General features: G+C 57.2%; 1 protein-coding gene across 1 annotated transcript in view; it reads left to right on the forward strand.

Annotated features, from left to right (window-relative positions):
* The window catches only part of ITPR3 (inositol 1,4,5-trisphosphate receptor type 3), a 43522-nt gene that overhangs the window by 13111 nt on the left and 6350 nt on the right, over positions 1 to 24061 (forward strand). The window contains exons 4-48 of the mRNA XM_049833305.1: positions 2761 to 2847; positions 3034 to 3192; positions 3325 to 3423; positions 3556 to 3639; positions 4599 to 4745; positions 5136 to 5231; positions 6481 to 6531; positions 7116 to 7258; positions 7440 to 7539; positions 7851 to 8011; positions 8720 to 8861; positions 9105 to 9266; positions 9413 to 9585; positions 9714 to 9833; positions 9996 to 10178; positions 10263 to 10514; positions 10779 to 10923; positions 11081 to 11228; positions 11538 to 11734; positions 11875 to 12004; positions 12290 to 12347; positions 12557 to 12722; positions 12888 to 13052; positions 13261 to 13329; positions 13779 to 13904; positions 14079 to 14201; positions 14388 to 14588; positions 14952 to 15203; positions 15301 to 15426; positions 15743 to 15868; positions 15989 to 16109; positions 16872 to 17056; positions 17194 to 17342; positions 17499 to 17607; positions 17779 to 17869; positions 18105 to 18274; positions 18940 to 19114; positions 19197 to 19381; positions 19739 to 19939; positions 20358 to 20468; positions 20768 to 20863; positions 21131 to 21232; positions 21522 to 21608; positions 22283 to 22393; positions 22925 to 23117. Of these exons, the coding sequence (XP_049689262.1) occupies positions 2761 to 2847; positions 3034 to 3192; positions 3325 to 3423; positions 3556 to 3639; positions 4599 to 4745; positions 5136 to 5231; positions 6481 to 6531; positions 7116 to 7258; positions 7440 to 7539; positions 7851 to 8011; positions 8720 to 8861; positions 9105 to 9266; positions 9413 to 9585; positions 9714 to 9833; positions 9996 to 10178; positions 10263 to 10514; positions 10779 to 10923; positions 11081 to 11228; positions 11538 to 11734; positions 11875 to 12004; positions 12290 to 12347; positions 12557 to 12722; positions 12888 to 13052; positions 13261 to 13329; positions 13779 to 13904; positions 14079 to 14201; positions 14388 to 14588; positions 14952 to 15203; positions 15301 to 15426; positions 15743 to 15868; positions 15989 to 16109; positions 16872 to 17056; positions 17194 to 17342; positions 17499 to 17607; positions 17779 to 17869; positions 18105 to 18274; positions 18940 to 19114; positions 19197 to 19381; positions 19739 to 19939; positions 20358 to 20468; positions 20768 to 20863; positions 21131 to 21232; positions 21522 to 21608; positions 22283 to 22393; positions 22925 to 23117 (6277 nt within the window). The remainder of the gene's footprint in view (positions 1 to 2760; positions 2848 to 3033; positions 3193 to 3324; positions 3424 to 3555; positions 3640 to 4598; positions 4746 to 5135; positions 5232 to 6480; positions 6532 to 7115; positions 7259 to 7439; positions 7540 to 7850; positions 8012 to 8719; positions 8862 to 9104; positions 9267 to 9412; positions 9586 to 9713; positions 9834 to 9995; positions 10179 to 10262; positions 10515 to 10778; positions 10924 to 11080; positions 11229 to 11537; positions 11735 to 11874; positions 12005 to 12289; positions 12348 to 12556; positions 12723 to 12887; positions 13053 to 13260; positions 13330 to 13778; positions 13905 to 14078; positions 14202 to 14387; positions 14589 to 14951; positions 15204 to 15300; positions 15427 to 15742; positions 15869 to 15988; positions 16110 to 16871; positions 17057 to 17193; positions 17343 to 17498; positions 17608 to 17778; positions 17870 to 18104; positions 18275 to 18939; positions 19115 to 19196; positions 19382 to 19738; positions 19940 to 20357; positions 20469 to 20767; positions 20864 to 21130; positions 21233 to 21521; positions 21609 to 22282; positions 22394 to 22924; positions 23118 to 24061) is intronic.

Below are 24061 nucleotides of genomic sequence, written 5' to 3' on the forward strand. Positions count from 1 at the left end.
CTTTGGATCCTGCCACAGGCTCCCGACAGCTCTTTTGCTTTCGTGCCATGCCTGCTCAGGTGCCCTTAGTGCAGGGGCGAGCCCTGGGCAGCGTGGCATGGCCACACTTAGTCCATGCTATGACAGCGTGGGGTGAATATAGCGGTGACCAAGGAGCCACAGATGATTTTATTGCTCCCAGTGCAAGGGAGATGTCCGAGGGAAGACCTGCAGAGAAGGATCCAGGGGACTGAGCAGGCGGAGAGAGGAAGGGAGGGCAGCAATGCTGCTTTTGGGATGAGAGGTGATGTCCACCTGCCTTTCTACCCTTGCTGCTGTGCCCAGTCTTTGCTGTCTCAGTCCTTCTGACGCTCCTTGTGCAGAGGACCCCATGGCAGAGCGGGCAGAGGTGCTCTGTGAGGGCAGCCCCGCACCCCCCGCAGCACCCAGGGGTGCCTGGCACGGAGGAGGGAGCTGCTGTGGCCAGGACTTGCTCCAAAGGGCTGTGGAAGAGTAAGGCTCCTGTTTACTTCCACGAGGTTTGGAAAAGGCCCATGTTAAACATTGCATAATCGCCTCAGACAGCTGGCGAGGTCCCGAGGATGATTCATAAAACCAAAGCTCAGGAGAGATTCATTAAATCATCTCATCAGGCTTCAAGCCCAGCCCCACCGGTCCCCCCGTTTTGCCTTTGGGGAGCGAGGTCTGATGCAGTGTCCGGACAGGGCGTCCCGGCTTGGTTTGGAGATGCCGGGACAGGGTCAGTGCCTCCTGCCATGTCCAGCTGTGCATGGTCACTGGCGTATGGAAACGCTATTTTCCTGCTCCAGTTAGACTGTAACTTGTAATGTCGACAGCTGTACTGGCCACGACTGGACAGAGAGGCTCATTTCTGAGCCTGATTGATTGCACCTTGGTTAAGATTTGTCTTAAAGAGATTCTGAAATTTCCTTGCTCCTTTCTGCTGCTCCCGGTGTTGCCCTTTTGGCAAACGCTCCTTCGCATCCGGAGCGGAGCACTCGGGAGCCCGGGCAGGGAGGAAGCTCTCTGCAAAGCGCTGCCCGTGCTGCCACAAAGCCCCTGGACGTCCTGGCAGGACACCGGACTCCAGGCTGCGATTTATCAGCATCGGCCGCAGGCTGAAAACATCTTCCAACCCCCGGAGATAATTTCCTGAAGCAGAAGCAGCCCGGGTCTCGAGCAGAGAAACTCTGCCCGGCTGTCTGCAGTGCCCACGGTCGCCTTTCTGAGCTTGTGCTCTTGCGCTGTTGGTTTTAAGTGGGTTTAAGGCTCGGTGTTTTCTCTGCTGACTAATTGTAGGTACAGCCAGATGCAGTGCAGACACGCCATGGAGGCTTTCCTCCCGCTCTGCTGACGTCTCCCCATCCTCCCTGCACCGTCCTGGGCTGCCCACCCCAGTGTGCGTCCCTGACACCCCATCCTGCCATGGCTTAGGAACAGACCCTGTCCCATCCAAGGGACAGGTTGGGAACATGAGCCCCCATGGGCTTGTGAGCTTGGGACAGCCAGTTCCCACTCCCGGCCCCACTGGCTCTCAGCAAGGAAGGAGCTCAGATCTGGATGTGGATTTAGGGCAAGCCATGCTGCTGGATCTCTCACCGGAGCCAAGTTGCTCCATGGGGTTGTTGTTAAACTCGCAGCTCCACATCAGTTCGGGATTTCTCGGCAGCAGGCTTGTTTTCCTGATGGCAGCATCCACCACCATGGGGCTCACATCCCCAGGTGGCACCCAGAGCTGTGTGGGGACGGAGGGTTAACTAAAGTGGTGGCAACATTGAAAAGAGCAAAGGGTTTGTACTGCCACGCTGTGTGCCAGATGCGTTCAAATCCCCAGCATCACCTGCTCAGGCACTCGCGGACCGGCTGCCCCATCTTCCCAGTGCGGAGTCACAATTCCAGTTGTGTTTCCCAATTCCTCTGTCCTCAAGTGAAAGGGGATGAAAGCAGGATGGGAAAAGGTAGATGCTCTCCCAGCTCCATCCCTTGCTACCGTTTCCCATCCCAGCTGCGGGGGAATACTGGGCTGGTGCTGCCCAGGCTGTGCCTGGGCTGGTGCCGGGGCTGTCGGCGCACCCTTGCCATTCCCAGACAGATCTGCTGCGGGAGCAAGTTCCTGCCTTGCTCCACATACATCGACATCACTCCTCCGACTGTCAGAGCAACCGCATGGAAAATGTCTGTGGTTTTGGAGAAAGGGGCTGCAAGCAGTGCTGAGTAATCCACTCTTAGGGCATCTTGGCCAGTGGGGACCCATCCTGCTGCATCTGCTGCAGCAGGTCTGGACCTGCAGCCATCTCTGGGCATGGCACCGTGCCTTTTGCTTTTTGGTCTTGGTGCTGCCAGGAGCCTCCGGTCCCCACGGCCCTGCTGCAGTGGGACTGAGATGGGTGCGTTGCCCCAGTCCCTGGCCTGTGTACAGAGTCCCCTTTTGGCGCTGCCCTGTAAGACCTGCTGGGGTTTTGGGAGAATTTCAGTGCCATTTTGTCCCTGTCCTAATTTTTAAGTCCTCTGTTTAAAGCTTGCATGGACTTCATATGGCTGCTCAGGGCCACACCGTGGTCCTAGGCTGAGCTCTCAGATGCTGAGGACCATATTGTAGCTCTGGCCCGTGTTGTCTGGGGGACAGAGGGATGCTGAAGCTGCATCCCAGCCCGTCTTCTCCTCCCCATAGCTGAGGGTGCAGGTGGCCCCTCTTGGGGCTTGCTCCTGAGGAGTGAGGAGGGTGCTCCTACACTCAGCTCTTCTTCTTTTGGCATTCAGCATGCAGCCCAGATGGAGCAGAAACAGAACGAGACAGAGAACAAGAAAGTGCATGGCGACGTGGTGAAATACGGCAGCGTCATACAGGTACGGGCTCGCTCTCCCCTCCTCTGCGCTCAGCCGATGAGTTTTGGGGGAGGATGCACAGATCCAGCACGTGCAAGCCAGGCAGCTGCTGGGAAAGGGCTCACAGGATCCCTCCTGGGTATGACCAGCCCTGGGGACCGCAGGGGGCTGTACTGTCACAGCTCACCCCGGCGTTTGCCTTTCCAGCTCCTCCACATGAAGAGCAACAAGTACCTGACGGTGAACAAGCGGCTGCCGGCCCTGCTTGAGAAAAACGCCATGCGGGTGACGCTGGATGCCACCGGCAACGAGGGATCCTGGCTTTTCATCCAGCCCTTCTGGAAGCTGAGGAGCAATGGAGATAATGTGAGCATGGGGCCAAAATGTCCCTCAATGAAGATGTGCAGAAAGCGGCGTGCGTGCTGCCTGCCAGGGCTCGCCTCCCTGCGGGGTGCCCGGTCTCATACTTGCTCCCTGCTTTCTCATTTTGCTTCTCAGGTAGTTGTGGGAGACAAAGTCATCCTGAACCCCGTCAATGCCGGGCAGCCGCTGCACGCCAGCAACTACGAGCTTGCTGACAACGCCGGCTGCAAGGAGGTACGGGGAGGCTGGGCTGGGGCCAGGCTGCCTGTATGGGGTCTGGCTTTTGGGGCTTGCCTGTTTTTTTTTCCTTTTTCTTCCTTTTTTTCCTTGTCCCAGGGATCACGACCTCGCTCTCTTGCTCTTCAGGTGAACTCAGTCAATTGTAACACCAGCTGGAAAATCAACCTTTTTATGCAGTTCTGTGACCACATGGAGGAAGTGCTGAAAGGGGTAAGGAAGGAGGTTCAGCTGCTGCCGGCCACCCGGGATGTGGTGGGCTCCGGGCACCCGGCCCCGGTCCCCTGCAGGGGCAGGACGTGTGAACAGCCGTTTGGCTGTGTGACAAGGGTAGAGGAAAGAGATCCTGCCTTGAGGACCTTAATTTCTAGGAGAATTCATCACTTGGAGAACTTAACAGCAAGCTAGAGTTGGATATTTTAGTATCTCCTGGCAGCAGGTACCCAGGGGGGGCATGAAATTACCCTCTGCCTTATTGTATTAAATTGGCTCTCAAGGACAATATGAGGCACACGTAGTGCCAGCAGCAGCTTCTAGCTGCGAGGACAATTTTCAGCTGTTTAGCTGTGCAGCATGGCTGGCTGTTGCCTGGGAAAGGAACTTTCCCTGCAGAGCTATTGTTTGGGGCTGAGGTCCTCCAGGAAGCAGCTGGATGGATATTGATTGTTATGATCTTACAGACCCTCATCCCCAGGGGCCTCACTTATCCCTGGCTTCCCGCATCCACTGTGTCCTCCTCCCCGGGGCGTTAATGCCTTAAACACGTTGGTGAGCAGAGCCTCTGCCCCGTCCAGGGGTGTAAAATGGTGGGTTTGCACCTATTTTACAACCTGAGGAGGGGAAGCAGAGAGAAGTGACTTGCATGAGTAAAAGGAGTGATGGCGTTGCAGAGTGAAGGGTGCCCCGTGCCCATGCAAGGTGCCCTTCCCTGGGCTTAGAGGAGCATTTATGCTGCTAGAGGCAGGTTTTAGACCAGCTCGGGTAGGTAGAACTGGAAAAGCTGATGGTGTCCTGCGATGCCCAGGCTACCGTGGTCCTGGGAGCTGTGCTCTGCTCTGGACCACGTACACGGGGGATCCCATCACCATGCAGGGTGGGGGGTTGCAGGAGGAGCTACATCAGTCTGTAGGAGAGCCCCATCCCTGGGTCTCACTGCTGTGTCCCGGTGCCAGGGGGACGTGGTGAGGCTCTTCCACGCTGAGCAGGAGAAGTTTCTCACCTGCGACGAGTACAAAGGCAAGCTGCACGTCTTCCTCCGCACCACCCTGAGACAGTCGGCTACCTCGGCCACCAGCTCCAACGCCCTGTGGGAGGTGGAGGTGAGCGGGAAGGGGATGCAGCGCGTGTCCGTGGGCTTTCGGGGTACCTCCGTGGGTTGCTGCACTTTCACTGGGGGGCGGATGTTGCTAGAAGCAGTGGTTATTTCTATACATTTTCACTTCTGTTAGCCGAACTGCCCTGGTGAAAGCTGGTGCAAGGCTCGAGCTCCATGAGAGCACTGGGAACCAGAGCTGCTGGTGGTTGGGCACCAGTATCTGTCTGAGCTTTGCGCACCGAGTATATTTACTCGTGGCCCCCTCTGAGATAGGATGGAGCTCTTATCATCAGCGTGTTTGCCCGGGGTCAGCAGAGGCTGGGAGACAGGAACGGTGTCCCAGTTCCCCATAGCCCCGCGTGCCACTGGCTGAGCTCTCCTCTGCTTCTCCCAGGTGGTCCACCACGACCCGTGCCGAGGGGGAGCCGGGCACTGGAACGGCTTGTACCGATTCAAGCACCTCGCCACGGGCAACTACCTGGCAGCGGAGGTAAGGGGACAAAAAAAGGGTCACAGAGACCTGCCCTGCCCTTGAGAGGCTGGTACCATCCCTTATCCCTTGCAAAGGCAGTGGCCACCCACCCTTAGACAGAGCAGCGATGCCCAGGATTGCCTCTGGCCCCACTCCAGTTTGCTTTCGGAGGTGTCCTGCCCTGGGCTCCTTAGTGGCTCCTTCTTGCTTGCAGGAGGCATTGGCACCGGGGCTGGGAGCATCATCATCATTTGCCCATTTGCAGGGCTAGGCTTTCCGCCTGAAATCCCCCACTCCGCAGTGCAGGGGTTTGCTTGCCAAAATTGCTTTTCCTAGCTCCCTCCTCTCCTGGCCCAGGGAGGGCAGGATGGGGTGGCCAGGGCTTTCCTCTGTTTGCCTGCTCTGGGCCAAGGGACTGCACTGGCACAACCTCCTGGTAAGATGGAAGCGGGAGAGAATTCATCCTGCTGCGTTTAACTCTTCCTGATCAGGTTTTGCCCATCCTCATCCTCTGGTCCACAGCAGCATCCAGGGCTGTCCTTGCCTGGGAAGGGTGTGGGCAAAATCTGGGCCTGGAAACATCATTTGCCAAATTTTTTTGCTCCTGTTTAAGGCCAGCTCAAGGCCTCCTGATAGAGGCACAAAGAGGTTTCCGCACTTAGATAATGTGGTTTGTACGACACAAATGAGCTGCCAGGACCAAGGGAAAGACTGTTACACCCTGCTGCCAGGGGAGCAGGGATGTACCGCGGGGGATCTTGATGCACCGTGTACCAAAGGTGCTCCTTAGGCTGGAGAATACAACCCAAGGCAGCCCCCAGGGCCCTTTCCACCACTGGCAGGATGGAAAATAGCAAATGCTGGGGCTCTGAAATGGCTGCTTTAAACCAAAAGACACTCACCTGACATCTTCTGCAGAGGAAAGAAGAACACAGAATGATCCCCATCCCTGGCTGGTGCTGCCCGGCTTGTGTTGCTCACTGAGACCTCAGCCTGGGGCTTCAAGGGATTTACAGCAAGAGCTCGTCTTGCTGCAACACAGAGCCCTGGGTCTGCTCACCAGGGCTCACCCCGTCCCGCTCCTGGGGGACGGAGCGCTGTGCACTGGGTATGGGTCGCGTCCTCCAGCCCCATCTGGGCAGGTTTCCTCTCTCTGCGATGTGATTGAGGAAGGCAGGAGTAGAGATAACACCCCGTCCTCAGGGTTTTGGAGGGACCGAGTGGGAGGACTGATAGCTGTCTTTCATCTCCCTCTTTAACTTTTCAGGAAAACCCAAGTTATAAAGGAGACGTGGCTGAGCCCAAAGCAGCGCCCACGGTGAGCTGTGTGCAGCATCGCTAGCAGAAATGCTGCTGCCGCTGCCTGAAATCACGCCGTCTCTTAGACTCTGCTTGAAAGCAGGGAAATGCCCCAAAACAGAGCCTGCCGCAGGGACAGTGCCCGTGCCGTGCCGCCGGGTCCCGCTTGGTGCCGAGGCTGCGGCCGGAGGCTGCGCCGCTGCCCAGCAGAGCATCCCTGCGCTGTAGAGTAGCATCCCTATGTCCCGCTTGCGAGAGGACCCTGCCGAAATCTCTTGGAGGGGTCCCAGTGCATGTTGGATCCCCAGGCCACGGGGAAGCGCTGGTAGAAGAGAGATTTGGACTTTCAGGGGGTTTTTCTGTTTGCTGTTGGTGATATACGGAGAAGGGGTGGCCTCGTAGCTCAGGTGCATCGTGCCGCGCTTGTGCTCTTGCAGCCCCTCGTGCGTCTCCGCGCTGCGAGGCTCAGCCCGGCATCCGAGCGAAAGCTTCTGCTCTGAGCGTAGCCGCTGCGTGTCTCCTCCGATGCCGTGTGCGCAGGGAGGCTGGGCTCGGCGGGGCGGCCGCCCCACGCCGGGGTTAAAGCCCCTTTCCCTGGTGCAGGGGGGCAGCGGCCGTGCCAGCCGCAGGAACACGGGGGAGAAGATCAAATACCGGCTGGTGGCTGTGCCCCACGGCAATGACATCGCCTCCCTCTTTGAGCTGGACCCTACCACGCTGCAGAAGACGGACTCCTTTGTCCCGCGGTATGTAAGCACGTGCCGCTGCAGAGGGGTTGAAATAAAGAAGGGAGGCTTAATTGTGTGGTGTGAAACTTTGGCAAGTCTGTTCATGGGGCGGGGGAAGCTTTGCTGGGCGTCGGGGGAAATGGTGGGTGCTGGTGTGTCCACGTGGGGATCGCTCGCCAGGACACTGTGCCATTTGCAGGAACTCCTACGTGAGGCTGCGCCACCTCTGCACCAACACCTGGATCCAGAGCACCAACGTGCCCATTGACATCGATGAGGAGAGGCCCATTCGCCTCATGGTATGGCCCCGCTCCCTCTTCCCATGCGTGGATTTATCCCCTGCTCCCCAATAGCTCTTAGCATGCTCCTTCCCACCCAGCAGCCGGGCTTTACCCAGGGACTGAAATACCCTGATGATCCAAAGGGGTGGCTGGACACCAGCCTAGAGCCCATCCCGGTAACCTAGAGCCCATCCCAGTAACCTAGAGCCCACCAGTCCTTCTGATAGGGATGAACTGGGCCACTGACTTCACCCGGGTTGATGGCAGATGGTGGGGACATGCTTGGCATTGCCCTGTCTGTGTGATGCTGCTTCCCCATTGCTTCCCAGCTGGGCACGTGTCCCACCAAAGAAGACAAAGAAGCTTTCGCCATTGTCTCCGTGCCCGTGTCTGAGATCCGGGACCTGGACTTTGCTAACGACGCCAGCTCGATGCTGGCCAACGTGGTGGAGAAGATGAACGAAGGTTTTCTCAGCCAGAATGACCGGAGGTAAAAAAGTAATTTCCCCTGGGAGATGGGGCCCCGCTGGGCTCCTCCAGGGACTCTCCAGCATCGCTGCAGGATGGGGCCCCTGCCTGGGTCTTTGTGCCAGCGCTGTCTTGCTTTCCTGCCCACAACCCAAATCCACGCCTGCTTCTCCCAGGAGTCTGGCAAGGAAACCAGATAACGCCGCAGCCCCGCTCCAGCCCCTCCTTTGCCGCTAGAAAAATATCCGAGGGGCTGAGAGATGGCCCCATGATAGGGGCAGCCGGGTTAGTCATGGTATTATTTTTAGGTGGGTGGGTTCTTGGTGCTTCCTGAGCAAACACAGATTCCCCGTGGGACTGAGCGAGCCGCTTCCGCCCTGCCAGCCCGCCCTGTGCGGGTCCCGCAAAGATGACTAAGGGGGCAGAGGCGTTAAATCCAAAATACCCTGCATGAATCATAAGCAAGAGCCCCTGGCATTTACCCCGGCACATATAGTTTCCTTAGGAACCATAGGGGCTGTAAAACCTCTTGCTTCAGGGCAGCTATTAACCTAGAGCAGGGAGGGCAGGATCGGCCAGCAGCTTCCCTGGCAGTCTTTTGAGCCCTGAACGTGGGCTCTTTGGTCTTCCAAAATGTGCCGGCATCATTGCAAGGACCCCGAGCCTGAGTGGGCTGCGTGGGGTGGGTGAGCAGCCCCCCCCAGCCCACTTGCACCATGCCCCTTTGCAGATTCGTGATCCAGCTGCTGGAGGACTTGGTGTTTTTTGTCAGCGACGTCCCCAACAATGGCCAGAACGTGCTGGACATCGTGGTGACCAAACCCAACCGGGAACGGCAGAAGCTGATGCGGGAGCAGAACATCTTGAAGCAGGTGAGTGGCCCTGGGGCCCTGCATCTGAGCAAGGCGGAGGTTCTGCAGAGATGTCCTGTTCTGCCCAGGACCACGCTGGAGACCAGGGATCTGGAAAACCCCGTGGAGGAGGTGTAGCTGGTCTCCAGCTCATGCCCCAGTGGTGCACCAAGCCCTCCGGGCAAGCACGACTGCTGTCCAGCCATGCATGGGGGTGGTGGTGTGGAGGGGGACACAGCACTTATCATCTCTGCTTTTGGGCAGATCTTTGGGATCCTGAAAGCCCCCTTCAAGGACAAGGGCGGGGAAGGGCCCCTGGTGCGGCTGGAAGAGCTGTCGGACCAGAAAAATGCTCCCTACCAGTACATGTTTCGGCTGTGCTACCGCGTGCTACGGCACTCCCAGGAGGACTATCGCAAGAACCAGGTGCATGGAGGGGGGTGACGGGGGGAACCCCCATCCCGCCAGGTGTTGCAAAGCCCTGGGGGGTGCCGAGGTCTTGGTGGGGCAGGGGAGCATTGCCAGACTCCAATACCAGCCCTGTGCACTCACCGCCTCTCTGCCTACTCCAGGAGCACATTGCCAAGCAGTTTGGCATGATGCAGTCCCAGATCGGCTACGACATCCTCGCTGAGGACACCATCACGGCCCTGCTGCACAACAACCGCAAGCTGCTGGAGAAGCACATCACGAAGACGGAGGTGGAGACCTTCGTCAGCCTGGTGCGCAAGAACCGCGAGCCACGGTGCGTGTCCAGAAAGGCCCCGTCCCAAAGGGCTTTGTGCTGCGTGATGGGTGGGATGTGCCTCAACTAGAGGTGGAGAGAGCTCCTGGGGACCCCCCCTTTCACAGCAAGTTGTCTCTGTTCTGTAGGTTTTTGGACTACCTCTCGGACCTGTGTGTGTCCAACCACATTGCCATCCCTGTCACCCAGGAGCTGATCTGCAAGTGCGTGCTGGACCCAAAGAACAGCGACATCCTCATCAAAACAGAGTGAGTAGCCAAGGGGAGAGGTTGTCCACGTTCAGGCTTTGGTGCCTGGCCTTGCCTTCCACCAGCTTCCGCGGTGCCCTGGTAAAACCCTCGTCACCCCTTGAGGTGCAGCCACTCTCTGCCCATGGGAGCATCTCCAATTTTACCCCTTTTCTGTCCTAGGCTGAGACCAGTGAAGGAGATGTCCCAGACCCACGAGTACCTGAGCATCGAGTACTCGGAGGAGGAGGTCTGGCTCACCTGGACGGACAAGAACAACGACCACCATGAGAAAAGCATCCGGCAGCTGGCGCAGGAGGCCCGGGCTGGCAATGCCCATGACGAGAATGTCCTCAGCTACTACAGGTGATGATCCCGCGGCATCTTCTCTCCAGGTGAGGGTGTAAGGGTTGCATGGCCTCACTCCCTCTCCCCCTCATCCCTGGGCAGGTACCAGCTGAAGCTCTTTGCCCGCATGTGCCTGGATCGCCAGTACTTGGCCATCAAGGAGATCTCCCAGCAGCTGGGTGTGGACCTGATCTTCCTCTGCATGGCAGATGAGATGCTGCCCTTCGATCTCCGGGCATCCTTCTGCCACCTCATGTTGCACGTGCATGTGGACAGGGACCCCCAGGAGCTGGTGATGCCCGTGAAGTTTGCACGGCTCTGGACCGAGATCCCCACGGCCATCACGATCAAAGAGTGAGACACATTGGGGCTCGCAGCGGCTTTGAGGGACAGGGCAGGGGGTGGGATGGCAGATGCCATCTAGTGTAGGGACTGGCTTGGCGGTATTTGTGGAGTGACTTCGGTAGGTCTCAGCCTTCACAAGGAAGTGGGCTTCATCAGTCGGGAGCATCGCTTCTGGCCGTGATGGCTCAGCAGCTGCCTGGACAGTGCTCCTTCCAGGCTTGGTGCGAGGATACTCGCTCCCATCCAGCGCACCCCCACCATCTCCCCTCACAGCTACGACTCCAACCTCAACGTCTCACGCGATGACAAGAAGAACAAGTTTGCCAGCACCATGGAGTTTGTGGAGGACTACCTCAACAACGTGGTGAGCGAGGCGGTGCCCTTCGCCAACGAGGAGAAGAACAAGCTCACCTTTGAGGTGCGAGTCCTGCTGGCACATTGCAGGATGCAACATGGTTTGGCTGCGGCTGCCTCTGCAACGAGGGTGGCTGTGGCGGCATCCTTCTGCTCCACGTTTGTTTCTCCTGCTCAGCCCCAAGCACGGCGGGGTCTGGAGTTGCCTTGTCCTTCCCCAGGTCGTCAGCCTTGCCCACAACCTCATCTACTTCGGCTTCTACAGCTTCAGCGAGCTGCTGCGCCTGACACGGACACTGCTGGGCATCATCGACTGTGTCCAAAACCCCCAGCTGATGATGCAGGCCGTCTACAATGACGAGGTGACGGGTGAGTCCCTGCTCCAAAACCAGGCATGGTCCTGCACGAAGGTGTTTTCCATGGTCTGCCCAGTGCTTTCCAGTTTTGGCTGCGAGAAAACAAGCCGCTGATTTGCTGACATGGAAGCTTTGGCTGGGTCTGTACTGAGAGACAGGACGTGTTGAGCATTTGGCCATGCCAGAGAAATGGCCGGTCCCTCCTACTTGTTCTCTGATTAATATCTACAGCGTTTTCCACTCTAAGTGGGTCCTTCCATTGGTCCTCTGCCACCTCCCTTTCCACCTGCATTAACTCTGCCCACTGTGGCTGCCTCTGTAGGGAAAAACGTGCGGAGGTCAATCCAGGGCGTTGGGCAGATGATGTCCACCATGGTGCTGAGCAGAAAACAGTCTATCTTCAGCCCCCCGAGCCTCAGTGCTGGGTCTGCCCCGGAGCAAGTGGACAGAGGGAGGAGCGTTGAGAACGAGAACATTGTCGTGATGGAGACCAAGCTGAAGATCCTGGAGATCTTGCAGGTTGGAGCCGGTGGGGATGGAGGAGCACTGTGGAGCTGTGGGTGGGACCTGTGGGATGGGGTGGTATGGGGAAGACATGGTTTTCTGACAGCTGGCATGAAGAAGGCACTCACTTTTGCTTTCTTCTTTACTGCTGCCAGTTCATCCTGAACGTGCGGCTGGACTACAGGATTTCCTACCTGCTTTCTGTCTTCAAGAAGGAGTTTGTGGAAGTCTACCCCATGCAGGACAGTGCAGCTGATGGGACGGCTCCAGCCTTTGACTCCACAAGTAACTCTTCCACTTTGCTCCTGGTACACCTTCAACTCAGCAAGCCCCACAGGCTGGGGACACACAGGCAGTGGAGGTGACAGCTCCAGAAGCTCTCCAGCCACCACTGCTGCTGGCAGGGAGCGTGGGGGGGATCAGAGTTTGTGCAGATGGGGTGAGGTGTCCTGTGTCCATCATGGATGCTCGGAGCAGAGGCCAGGGAGCTGGGCTGGTTCCTGCGGGTTTCTGCCAATGCATGGGGATCCTGTTGGCTGCCCCTTCCATCTCCCTGTCCTCTCCCTTCAGCTGCAGCCATGAACCTGGACCGGATCGGCGAGCACGCAGAAGCCATGTTCGGTGTGGGGTGAGTCCTTGCCCCCTCCAGTGCGTAGTTAGCCTGGCCATAGGGCTCTTCCTCTCCTGTCCATACTGCTGAGGCTGAAAGCTGCAGGTGATGAGGAAGATGAGGCTCTAAAGGCTAATGCAGCTGTCCCCATCAGCCCCGAGGGGTGACTGAGTGTACGCAAGCTCCCGTGTGGCTGCTAACACCAAGTGCTTTCATCCCGGCTTCAGGAAGACGAGCAGCATGTTAGAGGTGGATGATGAGGGAGGGAGGATGTTTCTGCGGGTGCTGATCCACCTGACAATGCACGACTACCCGCCACTCATCTCCGGCTCCCTGCAACTCCTCTTCAAGCACTTCAGCCAGAGGCAGGAGGTCTTGCACACCTTCAAACAGGTAACCCCAGTGGGATGCCGCTCTGGAGCGCCTCTAAGCCCACGCTTGGCTGTGGGTGCAGGACATGGGATGAGTCCTGGTCCCTTTGCTTGGGAGGGAGGTCTGGGAGAGGAGAGGAATGGGGTTTGTGCCCCAAACTGGAGACCCCTGGAAATGTCGCGGCAGGTTCAGCTCCTGATCTCAGCCCAGGATGTCGAGAACTACAAGGTGATCAAGTCGGAGCTGGACAAACTCCGCACCATGGTGGAGAAATCGGAGCTCTGGGTGGACAAGAAGGGCAGCAGCAAAGGGGACAGCACGGTGGATGGGAACAAGAAGGAGAAGAAAGAGGTGAGAGCCCTGAGCAAGACCCTGGGAACTGGGCCAGGAGAAGAGTGGGAGGCAGAGGTGCAGGTCGCTTCAATCTAACACCTCTCGATGGGCTGTGCACCCCTCTCCCTGGAAGAGGAGGGTCAGGGAGGGTCTCGTGGGGTGTAGTTATGCCCAAGGCTCTGGAGAAGTGCAGTGGGACCCTGGTGCTGTTTCTGTCCCCTTGCAGCATGCTGCCGATGAAGAGGTCATTGCTCCAGGAGAGAAGAGCAGCGAGAACTATCAGATAGTCAAGGGGGTAAGTGAGACCGAATTCTGTCCCCAGGGTTGTTCCTGGAGGCACGGCCAGTGATGTCTGCCTGGCCTGGGCTCGTACGGGTGCACCAGCAAGAAGGAAAGGGTGAAATCATGGCAGGGATTTCCAACCACTCCTGTGGCTCAGTAGAAAAAGTCCAAGCCAGAGCTCGTTCCTGCCAGCTCGGCACAAAGAGGAGCCCTGTTACATCCCCAGGGTTCATGAGTGAGCCTGGCACTGAGGGGACTGGAGGGGAGGGAGTTGGTGACAGGTACGAGAGCTCTCTGCATGGCACTGCAAGGGGGATTTCTGAGGGGGCTGCCAAGATTTGCGAGTGATGCAGGGAGCAACTGGGTTTATGGAGAGCACATCTGGATTGCAGGCAAGCCCCCAGTGCTGGTGGCCATCCTGATGGGCTCAATTCCCCTCTGCCATGGTCCTTCTCTCCCCAGATCCTGGAGCGGCTGAATAAGATGTGCGGGGTCGGAGAGCAAGTGCGCAAGAAGCAGCAGCGCCTTCTGAAGAACATGGATGCCCACAAAGTGATGCTGGATCTGCTGCAGATCCCTTATGAGAAGGTAGGTGGGCAGAAGCTGGCTGGTCCTGAAGTGCCTAGGGCAAGGGGTGGGGGATGCAGGGACCGCCCTGCATGGCTGGATCCTTCAGCTGAGCAGGGCAGGAGGGGCAGCAGCCTGCTGCTGCTCTCCATCCCTTGCCAACTCCGGGTATTTCTCTTCTCTGCCCTTCATCAGGGTGATGCCAAGATGATGGAGATCCTGAAATTCACCCACCAGTTCCTGCAGAAGTTTTGTGCTGGCAATCAGGAAAACCAGGCCCTGCTGCACAAACACCTCAACCTGTTCCTGACCCCAGGGGTAAGAAGAGGGGACCGAAGGGTGGTCGCAGGCAGCAGCACTGGGAGAGACTTCAGTACCGCTCCTGGGGCTGAGAGCAAGAGTTACAAAAGCCAGGAGAGGACCCCAGGAGAGGAAGGGTCAGGGCAGGAGGGGAGGCTGTTCCTCACAGTCTGCTGGCCTCACTCTGCTCCCCTGGTCCCACAGCTTCTGGAGGCAGAGACGATGCAGCACATCTTCCTCAACAACTACCAGCTCTGCTCAGAGATCAACGAGACGGTGCCACAGCACTTCATCCACTGCGTGGCCACCCACGGCCGCCACGTGCAGTACCTCGACTTTCTGCACACCATCATCAAAGCCGAGGGCAAGTACGTCAAGAAGTGCCAGGACATGATCATGACCGAGGTGAGCACCTCTTCCCCCAGCCCATGGGGCGTGAGCGTGGGGTGTAGCAGGGCATGGCTCCTGGGGGGTGTACGGTTGGCTTCTTCCTTGAGGAAGAGCCTTCCCGGCCATGCTGGCTTCTCCCTGGAGTAGGAAAGATCTCCAGGAACTCAGTGCAAGGTTCAAGAGCCCATAACCGTTTTGGAGTCCCAGAAGCTGTGATTTTTTGATTGCATGGCAAATGCCTGGTTTTCCCTCTAAACGCACAGCCCCTTCGCTGGCTGCCGCCTCTCATCGCTCAGCTGCAGAGGACACCATTTTCTGCCTTGTTGAGGTTTCTGAGTCTCCTCCTCCAGAGCAGTGACCGCTTACCCTTCCCTGCAGCTCACCAATGCCGGGGATGATGTGGTAGTTTTCTACAACGACAAGGCTTCACTGGCCACCCTTCTGGAGATGATGACAGCAGCCAGGGATGGGGTGGAGGAGAACAGCCCGCTGATGTACCACATCTCACTGGTGGACCTGCTGGCTGCCTGCGCAGAGGGCAAGAACGTCTACACAGAGATCAAGTGCACGTCCCTGCTGCCCTTGGAGGACGTGGTGCGGGTGGTGACGCATGAGGATTGCATCACGGAGGTACGGGGTGCCCAGCGAGGAGGGTTACCAGTGGGTTTTGCACTGATTGCCTTCTCCTGACGGTGCCTGTGCCCTCCATCCCCGCCTCCCCTGGCAGGTGAAGATGGCCTACGTGAACTTCGTCAACCACTGCTACGTGGACACGGAGGTGGAGATGAAGGAGATCTACACCAGCAACCACATTTGGACTCTCTTTGAGAACTTTACCCTGGACATGGCCCGGGTGCGTGGGGAGGGTTGGGTGGGAGGGACACAGCAGCAAGAGCTGCTGCATTGGCTGGGGACGGGGTGGTGTCACAGAGGCTCCCTTGAATTCTGGGGAGCCGGTCGTGGGGCATGGGCACCATGGGGACTTGCGTAGCAGCCACACTGCAGGCTGGGGAGCAGTCAGGGCTCTCTGGTGTAGACGCAGGAGCTGTGTCACCAGCCACGTCCCTTGGCTCAGCAAGGTCCCAGCAGCACTGCATGCCAGCAGCATCTGGCCAAGATGCATGCTCGCCTCGTTCTGGTACCATCAGCATCCTCCCCTCTCCTCACAGATGTGCAAGAAGCGAGAGAAACGCCTGCCAGACCCTACACTGGAGAAGTATGTGCTGACGGTGGTGCTGGACACCATCAATGCATTCTTCAGCTCCCCCTTCTCAGAGAACAGCACCTCGCTGCAGGTAATGAGGTGCTGCATGGCTAAGCTTTGGCCGGGGAAGAAAAGGGGCTCACTGAGGCACCCCAAAGCAAGGTCTGGACACACCTTGCACTGATACATACCTGCCCGCTTTCTCCTGCAGACCCACCAGACCATCGTGGTGCAGCTTCTCCAGTCCACCATGAGGCTGCTGGAGTGCCCCTGGCTGCAGCAGCAGCACAAGAGCTCGGTGGAAGCCTGTATCCGCACGCTGGCCATGGTCGGTAAGGAGCTGCGCCAGAGCGATGCTCCGTTCCCCACGGACCAGGAGGATGCAGCCACCCTTGGCTGCCTCTGCTCCGGCAGCAAGCAAGAGCCATTGTCCCTGCTGCGGGTCTTGGCAGGGTGCCCTGACGAGAGGCTGCCGGCCAGGAACGGGGAGGTTTGGCTCCGGGGTGTGCTTTTTCTGAGCTACATCTCCAGATGTGACCAGGGTGGCATGGGGATAACTGAAGCCTGCGCTTGGCTGGGAGATCCCTGGTGTGTCCCTGCCGGTGAAGGGGCTGGAAACAAAGCCAGCATTTATGGTGGTTTTCCCTCACCAGGACTTTGCCCTCAGCCTGCTTGTGGCTGCCTGGCTCAGGACAAGCCTTGTTAGCACTGAGTCACTGTGTGGAAAGGATTGCTCGGTGGTTAGACACTGGGTGGGGATTTCCCTTTGTAATTGGAGGCAGGGTGCTTCTTACAACATCTCCATGCTGGGCTTTCCCAACCAAAAACTGGATGTGGTGCCTCTTTCCGTCCTACGTTGGGCTCGGGGGGCTGTGGGCAATGTTGTGCTGCAATGGGGAGGGATGGGTGGAAATACTCCACCACTCCGCCCCTCTCTAGCCTGGCGGAGTTTACTCTTGTATTTAACCCAAATTTTCTCTGCTGCAAATGACGAGCTGGTGAAGGGGTGCCCAGCCCAAGGCAGTGTGGTAGGACCCAGCCGATGGGGTGAGCTGGGTCATGGCTGTCCCCAACCCTGGCTCCATCTCCTGCAGCCAAGAGCCGCTCCATCGCGCTGCCCATGGACCTGGATGCCCACGTCAGCTCCCTGCTCAACAGCAGCTCCACCAGCACCGTGCAGAGGAACACGTCCAGCTACAAGACGGCCACACGGACCTTCCCCCGCGTCTCCACCACCCCCAACCAGTGGGATTACAAGAACATCATAGAGAAACTGCAGGTACAGGGCAAGGGAGGAGGTGGTGGCATGGATCAGTGCATGATAGCAAGAAGGTGTTGGTGTTGCAGGGGTCCCTCTCCCGTGCTCGTGTCTCCTAGGCATGCACTGACCCTAAAGGTGTGTGCTGTGACTTGTAGGACATCATCAACGCCCTGGAGGATCGCTTGAAACCACTGGTGGAGGCTGAGCTGTCTGTCCTAGTGGATGTCCTCCACCGGCCAGAGCTGCTTTTCATGGAGGGGACGGAGGCATTTCAGCGATGTGAGAGCGGAGGTTTCCTGTCCAAGTGAGGATGCTTTGCAATTACCCAGGGATTGCTGGGAGTTCTGGGAAGGGCTGGTGACTTTCATCCTTTGTGGGTTGTGCATCTTGGTGTGTGCCTGCAGCCTGGAGGGACCCCCTTGTCCCTCTCGGTTGTGTGACGGTGGCTCTGCTGTGCCAGGCTGGTGCAGCACACCAAGGACCTCATGGAAACGGAGGAGAAGCTGTGCATCAAGGTGCTGAGGACACTGCAGCAGATGCTGGTGAAGAGGAACAAATATGGCGAGAGGGTGAGCACCATGATCCCATAGCATGTCCTCAGCCCTGCTCCTTGTCTGTGCAGCCCCCACTTCCCAGGCTGGCAGTGCCCTCCCCGCTGCAGCCCAAAGGTGCTCAGCCCCATTCCACTCTAGCGCTGACCCTGGCTTTGGGAGATTCGTGACGTTTATTTGTCTTGGCAGGGCAACCTGCTGCGGAAAATGCTCCTGAACAATTACCTGCAGAACAAGAAGTCCAGCTCCAAAGGGGAAATCGTGGATGCTGCTGGGGGAGGTGAGTGCCCCTCTCCTGCACCTTCCCTGTCTCTCTGTGCTGCTCTCATACACCTTGAATTCCCGGCTCCCAAGCCGTGATGGGATCAGGTCTGTAGCTGGTTGCCATGCCTCCACCTCCATGGAAGTAAAGGATTTGGGGTGTTGAAGGGATGGGACTGAGATGCTCCTGGCAGTGATTTATTTATTCTCCTGCTCTACCACAGCATCACATCCATCCGTGTCCTCCCATGCAGGCCAAGACCAGGACTGGTCCGCTATCGCTGCTGTCCAGTGCCGGCTGGACCGAGAAGGGGCCACCAAGTTGGTGGCTGACCTCATCATGAACACCAAGAACGAGAAGATCTTCCAAGAGAGCATCCTGCTTGCCATCCGGCTGCTGGACGGAGGCAACACTGAGATCCAGGTGCTGAGCCCCGGCTGCACTTTGGGCACCAGTCCCAGGGGGACTGGGCAGCCACGATTTCATGTGTGCGGTGTAACCATCCCAGCACTTAGAAGATGTGGGTTGGCCCCTGGACAGCAAGCTTTGCCAAAATACTGTTCGGTTGCACGCGTTTGCTGGCTGTCTGGAGGAGGAACTGCAGAAATCTGTCTGGTTTTGAGTTTTCCAGCTCCGTGGCTGGGTCAGGCTTGAGGGCTGGATGCTGCAAAAGGGGCAGGTTGTTGCAGGTTGTTTCTGGAGTAATGCTGATGCCCTCTGCCGGGTATTGCTAAAATGGCTCAGGGCTGCAGCTCTTGGGTGGTAACTCATTGAAACCTTTATCCCAGGGAAGCCAAAAACTTGTACATGCAAAACCAGTAGGGTTCCAGGCCTGGAGCTGCTGTAATCACCGCTTGCTCTGTCCCTAACCCTGCTTAGGGTAAGGGAAAGCACAGTGGCAAGGTATGATCCACCCCCATAAATCCAAGAGGACTGTGATGTCCAGGGCTGTTGCAGGGAAATAAACCTGCTCACCAGGTTCCTTCGGGCAAGGTCTTGAGTGCCAGAGGCTACCAAATCAGAGGGGCAAGCAGGGACAGTTTGGACCCGGTGGTGGAGACTTGAAGGGCTGTCCTCCCTCCTCCCAGAAATCCTTTTACAACCTTATGACGAGTGACAAGAAGTCTGAGAAGTTCTTCAAAGTTTTGCACGACCGGATGAAGAAGGCGCAGCAGGAGACCAAGTCTACAGTGTCTGTGAACATGAGTGACATCGGGAACAAGCCTCGTGAGGACAAAGACGAGCCTGACCCTGGCACCAAAGGTATGGGGCCGTGTCCCCTTGGTAGGGCCAATGTCTGACTCATTGGATAGCCTGATGCTAACGAGGTCGGATTGCCCTCTAGGACGAGGAGACACCTTCCTGATGCCTGGCACCCCCTCCCGATTCCCGATGGCCATAGGATTTCGGAAGGGCCATGACACTGGGGAGCAGGGACAGAACAACGAAATGGGGGTGACGGTCCTGATCATGGAGCCCATCCTGCGGTTCCTGCAACTGCTCTGTGAGAACCACAACCGAGACCTGCAGGTTGGTTATGGATGGGGGTCAGGACAGAGGCCATGGGACTGAGGTGTGGGAAAAGCTGGGCTCTGCCCCAATTTGATCCAAAAAGCCATTGCACCAGCCACTCTGTGCCTCAGTTTCCCCATCTGTAAATGCACCATCTCTTACGAATAACTTTTGGTGGTGTGGAAGGAGCCGTTCACAGCACGACTGTGTCCGTGGGACTGAGTGCTGCTCTCGGAGGTCTGTACGTTACACGCCCCAGCCCAATTCTCCATCAAACTGTAGCTGGAGGGGACGTCGGGAGGGGGATCAGGACTGCCCCCCCCCCCCAACAAAGTGATGCTGCTCAGCCCCGTAACTGCAGATTTTGCTCGGCAGAACTTCCTCCGGTGCCAGAACAACAAGACCAACTACAACCTGGTGTGCGAGACGCTGCAGTTCCTCGACATCATGTGCGGCAGCACCACGGGGGGGCTGGGGCTGCTGGGTCTCTACATCAATGAGTACAACGTGGCCCTCATCACCCAGACCCTGGAAACCCTGACCGAGTACTGCCAAGGGCCCTGCCACGAGAACCAGGTCTGGGGGTATCCCTGCAGGTCTGGGTCATTCCCGACATGGCTGGGGCGTTTCACACTGATCAGGGATGCCAAAGGGAGGATTTAGGGGAGATGCGTGGGAAAGCAGCAGGGACAGGGCCAGCTTTTGGTTTCAGGGCGTGAACAGGAGTAGAACATGGGCAGCAGAGGATGTAGGGTGCACAATGAGTTAGGAGCTGCTGCTTGGCTAGATAATATGATGATGTAAATGGGGGTTAAATAATATAGTGGTGCAAATGGTGCCCTTCCCAGGGAGGCAGGGGGGTTGGGGCTCCCAAGGTAATCAGGCAGAGTTGGTGCTGTAGGCAGGGCACCGTTCTGGACCTGGGCTGCGTTGGAGGGTGAAGCTGGGAGGACCGGCAGCATCCGTGGGATAACACATTGCGTTGCTCCCCCAGAGCTGCATCGTGACCCACGAATCCAATGGGATCGACATCATCACAGCCCTCATCCTTAATGACATCAGCCCCCTCTGCAAGTACCGGATGGACCTGGTCCTGCAGCTGAAGGTGGGCAGAGCCTCGGGTTAGGATGGCGGCATGTGTGTGTGCATCACTGCGTGGGCTTGCTGGCATGGCTGTGGGGTGAGGTGGCTGCTGTAGTGGGGACTGTGCGTGTGTCAGGTCCTCCAGTGTGAGAGCGTGTGGGCTTGGTGGGACAGGGCTGGTGCATCTCCACTGTGTGAGGCTCAGCTCTCTTTAGTGCGGGGGGAGCTACAGCTGACCAGGGCAAGGGGGTTTCCATCCACTCCGAAGCCCTGGGCAGCGGCAGGGCACAGCTCCCCTCAGCAAGGACTTCTCCTCCCCAGGACAATGCCTCCAAGCTTCTCTTGGCCCTCATGGAGAGTAGACACGACAGCGAAAACGCCGAGCGGATCCTCATCAGCCTCCGCCCGCAGGAACTGGTAAGGGCTGACAGTGAAACACTCCCAGCCTTGCCCCACTGAGCCCCCAGCCTTCCCCCTGTCCCATTGCTAGACCTCTTCTGCCTGCAGGTCCTGCTGCAGTTTCTGGTTTGCAATCCAAAAACCATCTTGTCTGCCATACTGCTGGTCACCATCTTCTGCACAAGCATCCTCGCCTAATGGTTCTCCCAGAGCCATTCATGGCCAGAGGAGGAAAATGAGGCAAGGACATGGGGAGAAGCTCACTATCCCTGTGCTGCCTTCCAGGTCGACGTGATTAAGAAGGCCTATCTGCAGGAGGAGGAGTGTGAAAATGCCGAGGTTTCCCCCCGTGAAGTCGGCCACAACATTTATATACTGGCGCTGCAGGTACTGAGCTGTGACAGCAGGGACCCTGCCAGGCTGGGCTCCCCATGCTGTGCTGGGCTCCCACTCACTGATTTGCACATTTTTCTCTACATTTATTTACATTTCCTCCAGCCAGGCTGGCCTCCTTAGGGAGGCATGGCTGGGAAATGTGCTTTCGGCTCCTGTGAAAAGCCAGCCCCCAGGCTTGCCAGCCGTCCCGCTCCCCTGTGCACCCTGTGTCCTGCTCCCGTGTTCACCGGTGGCTGCTTGCCGGTCTGTGCTCACCCAGCTATTTCTGTCGCTCTTCCAGCTGTCCCGACACAACAAGTCTCTGCAGCAGCTCCTGAAGCCGGTGAAACGAATCCAGGAGGAGGAAGAGGAGGGCATCTCATCCATGGTACAGAAGGGCCTCGGGAATGGAGGCAGTGTGCCCTGACCCTGACCGGAGACTGCAAAAAACTGCTTCTCCCACCCTTGCTGAGTCACCCTGGGTTTTGTTGTTTAAGTTTTGAAGGGGTTTAGTATTCCCCAGGGGGACTAAAGAAAGAAAGACATATCAGTGTGCTTGTGGCCCAAACTACAAGCCCAACGGCATGTGCACCTTTTATGACCAAGCAGTGGAGAGCTGTATTTGCGGGGCTCCCCAAGGAAGGCTCAGCCGTAGGGTGATGTCCAGCTTGTCACAGGGACAGGCTGGTGGCCCTGATGGGGTCCTGCTGGTACTCGCTTCCCTTCAGAAAAGGAAGGGCTGAGTCCTTTGCTGTCATTTCTTGCCTATGTACCTTAGATGCCAAATGAGATTCAGCAGTAATATGATTTCCCCGGGGTTTTATGGGCATTGATTTGTAATTTGTGGATTAGCAGCATTTGGATGTAATTATTGCAGGGAATTGAATGGCTGTCACCTTAGGGAGGACTCGTACCCCTTTAGGAAGCTTTAATTCATTTGCTTTTCCCTGAAACCTCATCAGCTTTGGTAGCTTTTGAGGAAAGCTGTTGTCAGTGCAGAGTTAGACCTGACTCTCCCGGCTGAGGCCACTCTCATCCTCTCTTCTTCTCCCTGCATCCCAGCTCAGCCTAAATAACAAGCAGCTGACGCAGATGCTGAAGTCGACGGCCCCGGTCCAAGAAGAAGAGGAGGACCCGCTGGCGTATTACGAGAAACACACATCCCAAATTGAGGCAAGACCTCAGTTGGGTTGGGTTGGGTTATGGTTGGGTTGCCATTATGCACATGGTTGGTGAATCCCACCTGTGCTCCAGCTACCTCGTGCCTGGTTATTTTTCACTAGGAGTCTTCCCATCCCTGTGCCAGCAAGGAGCAGACAGGCTTTTTGCTTTGTAGAGGGCTGGAGGCGTTAGCAGAGCCCATGAGGAGCGAGCTGAGGGAAGGAGCTGCCCGCCGTACCTTTCTTTTTTCTCCCAGCAGTGGCGGGGATGCAGCCGATTCAGCAGCCCCATCCTTGCTTGTCGGTGCAGATCTCCTTGCAGATGGGCCAGCAAGGGTTCATGCGCTCTCAGTTTTCGTCCAGCACAGCCAGGGCTGCTTTTGCTGGGTCGATTTGAAGTGTTATAGACAAGTGGCCGGTGATATTTGGATCCCGGTGGAGTGGGAGGCAGGAGGGGAAGGCACAGCTGGGTCTAGGAAAGGAAACCAAAGCCTGGCAGGAGCAGGATCTAACGGCACCCTCCCCTTCACCCTGCTTCCTGCAGATTGTGCGTCTGGACCGAAGCATGGAGCAGATAATCTTCCCGGTGCCTGGCATCTGCGAGTTCCTCACCAAAGAGACAAAGTACCGGCTCTTCACCACCACGGAGCAGGACGAGCAGGGCAGCAAAGTCAGTGATTTCTTCGACCAGTCGTCCTTCCTTCACAACGAGATGGAATGGCAGAAGAAACTGCGCAGTAAGAGCAAACCAGACCTTCTCTTCGGGCTTCCCCCGGCCAGCACAGGCACTTCCAATAGCCCCTGTCGTGAAACTGGGAAGCAGCCCTGCTTTGAAAGGGCTGCAAACCCTGGCAGCAGCCTGGCAATCACATCTCTGAGCTCCTTGTGCCCCTTGCTCTTTAGAGCACAACACACTTGGCAGTTTGCAGGGACTGGAGGTTAATCAAGATCCCAGGGATGTACTTCCTCCATGCCTGTTAGTGCAGTTCCTCGGTAGTCTGAAATGCGTTTTACAGCACATTCCCTGGGATTACACCCGCAGGTGTTTTCCCCTGGAAAGCCCTCTCTTCATTTGTTTTCAGTTGCCTTCTCCAAAGCCAGGATCTAGCAGCTACATATGGGAAATAACACTTGTTTCTCTGCACCCTGCAGAGCTGCTTAGGTGCTTTCAGGGCTGCATTGGGACAGAAATCCTGGCTTAAAATAACAGGAGTGCAATAAAGAGTCACACTATAAATACTGTGAGGCAGCTAAGGAGTAGTGTAGCAGCTCTGAAAACACTTGCAGATCCGGTCAAAACTATCTTAGGAATTCGGCAGGAAACAAGTTTCCAGTATGGATGGGAAATTGCTGGCTGGGTCTCCTCTGGGACCGAGCACCAGCGCTGAAAACACAAAGACAGTGTTGTTTTGAAGGACGTGAGCAGTGAGGCTGTAGGAGATGGGAGATGAGGAGGGTGAGGAGGAGAATGGAGCTGATCTGATTCCAAGGTGCCAGAGCAGGTCAAAGGGCAGAGAAGCCAAGAAATGTGAGCAGTAACATTTTGAACGTGCACGGCTATTTCAGCAGAGGATGAGGGTGCTTTTATTAACATTTTGAAGAAAGTGGGAGACAAGGGCCCCCTCCGGGCCCGCTAGCTGTACTGAGCTGAGCCCTTTGGATGTCTGGGAGGACAAAGCCT

This window comes from Accipiter gentilis, chromosome 29 (genome assembly GCF_929443795.1).
Source record: "Accipiter gentilis chromosome 29, bAccGen1.1, whole genome shotgun sequence".
Classification (NCBI taxonomy): domain Eukaryota; kingdom Metazoa; phylum Chordata; class Aves; order Accipitriformes; family Accipitridae; genus Astur; species Astur gentilis.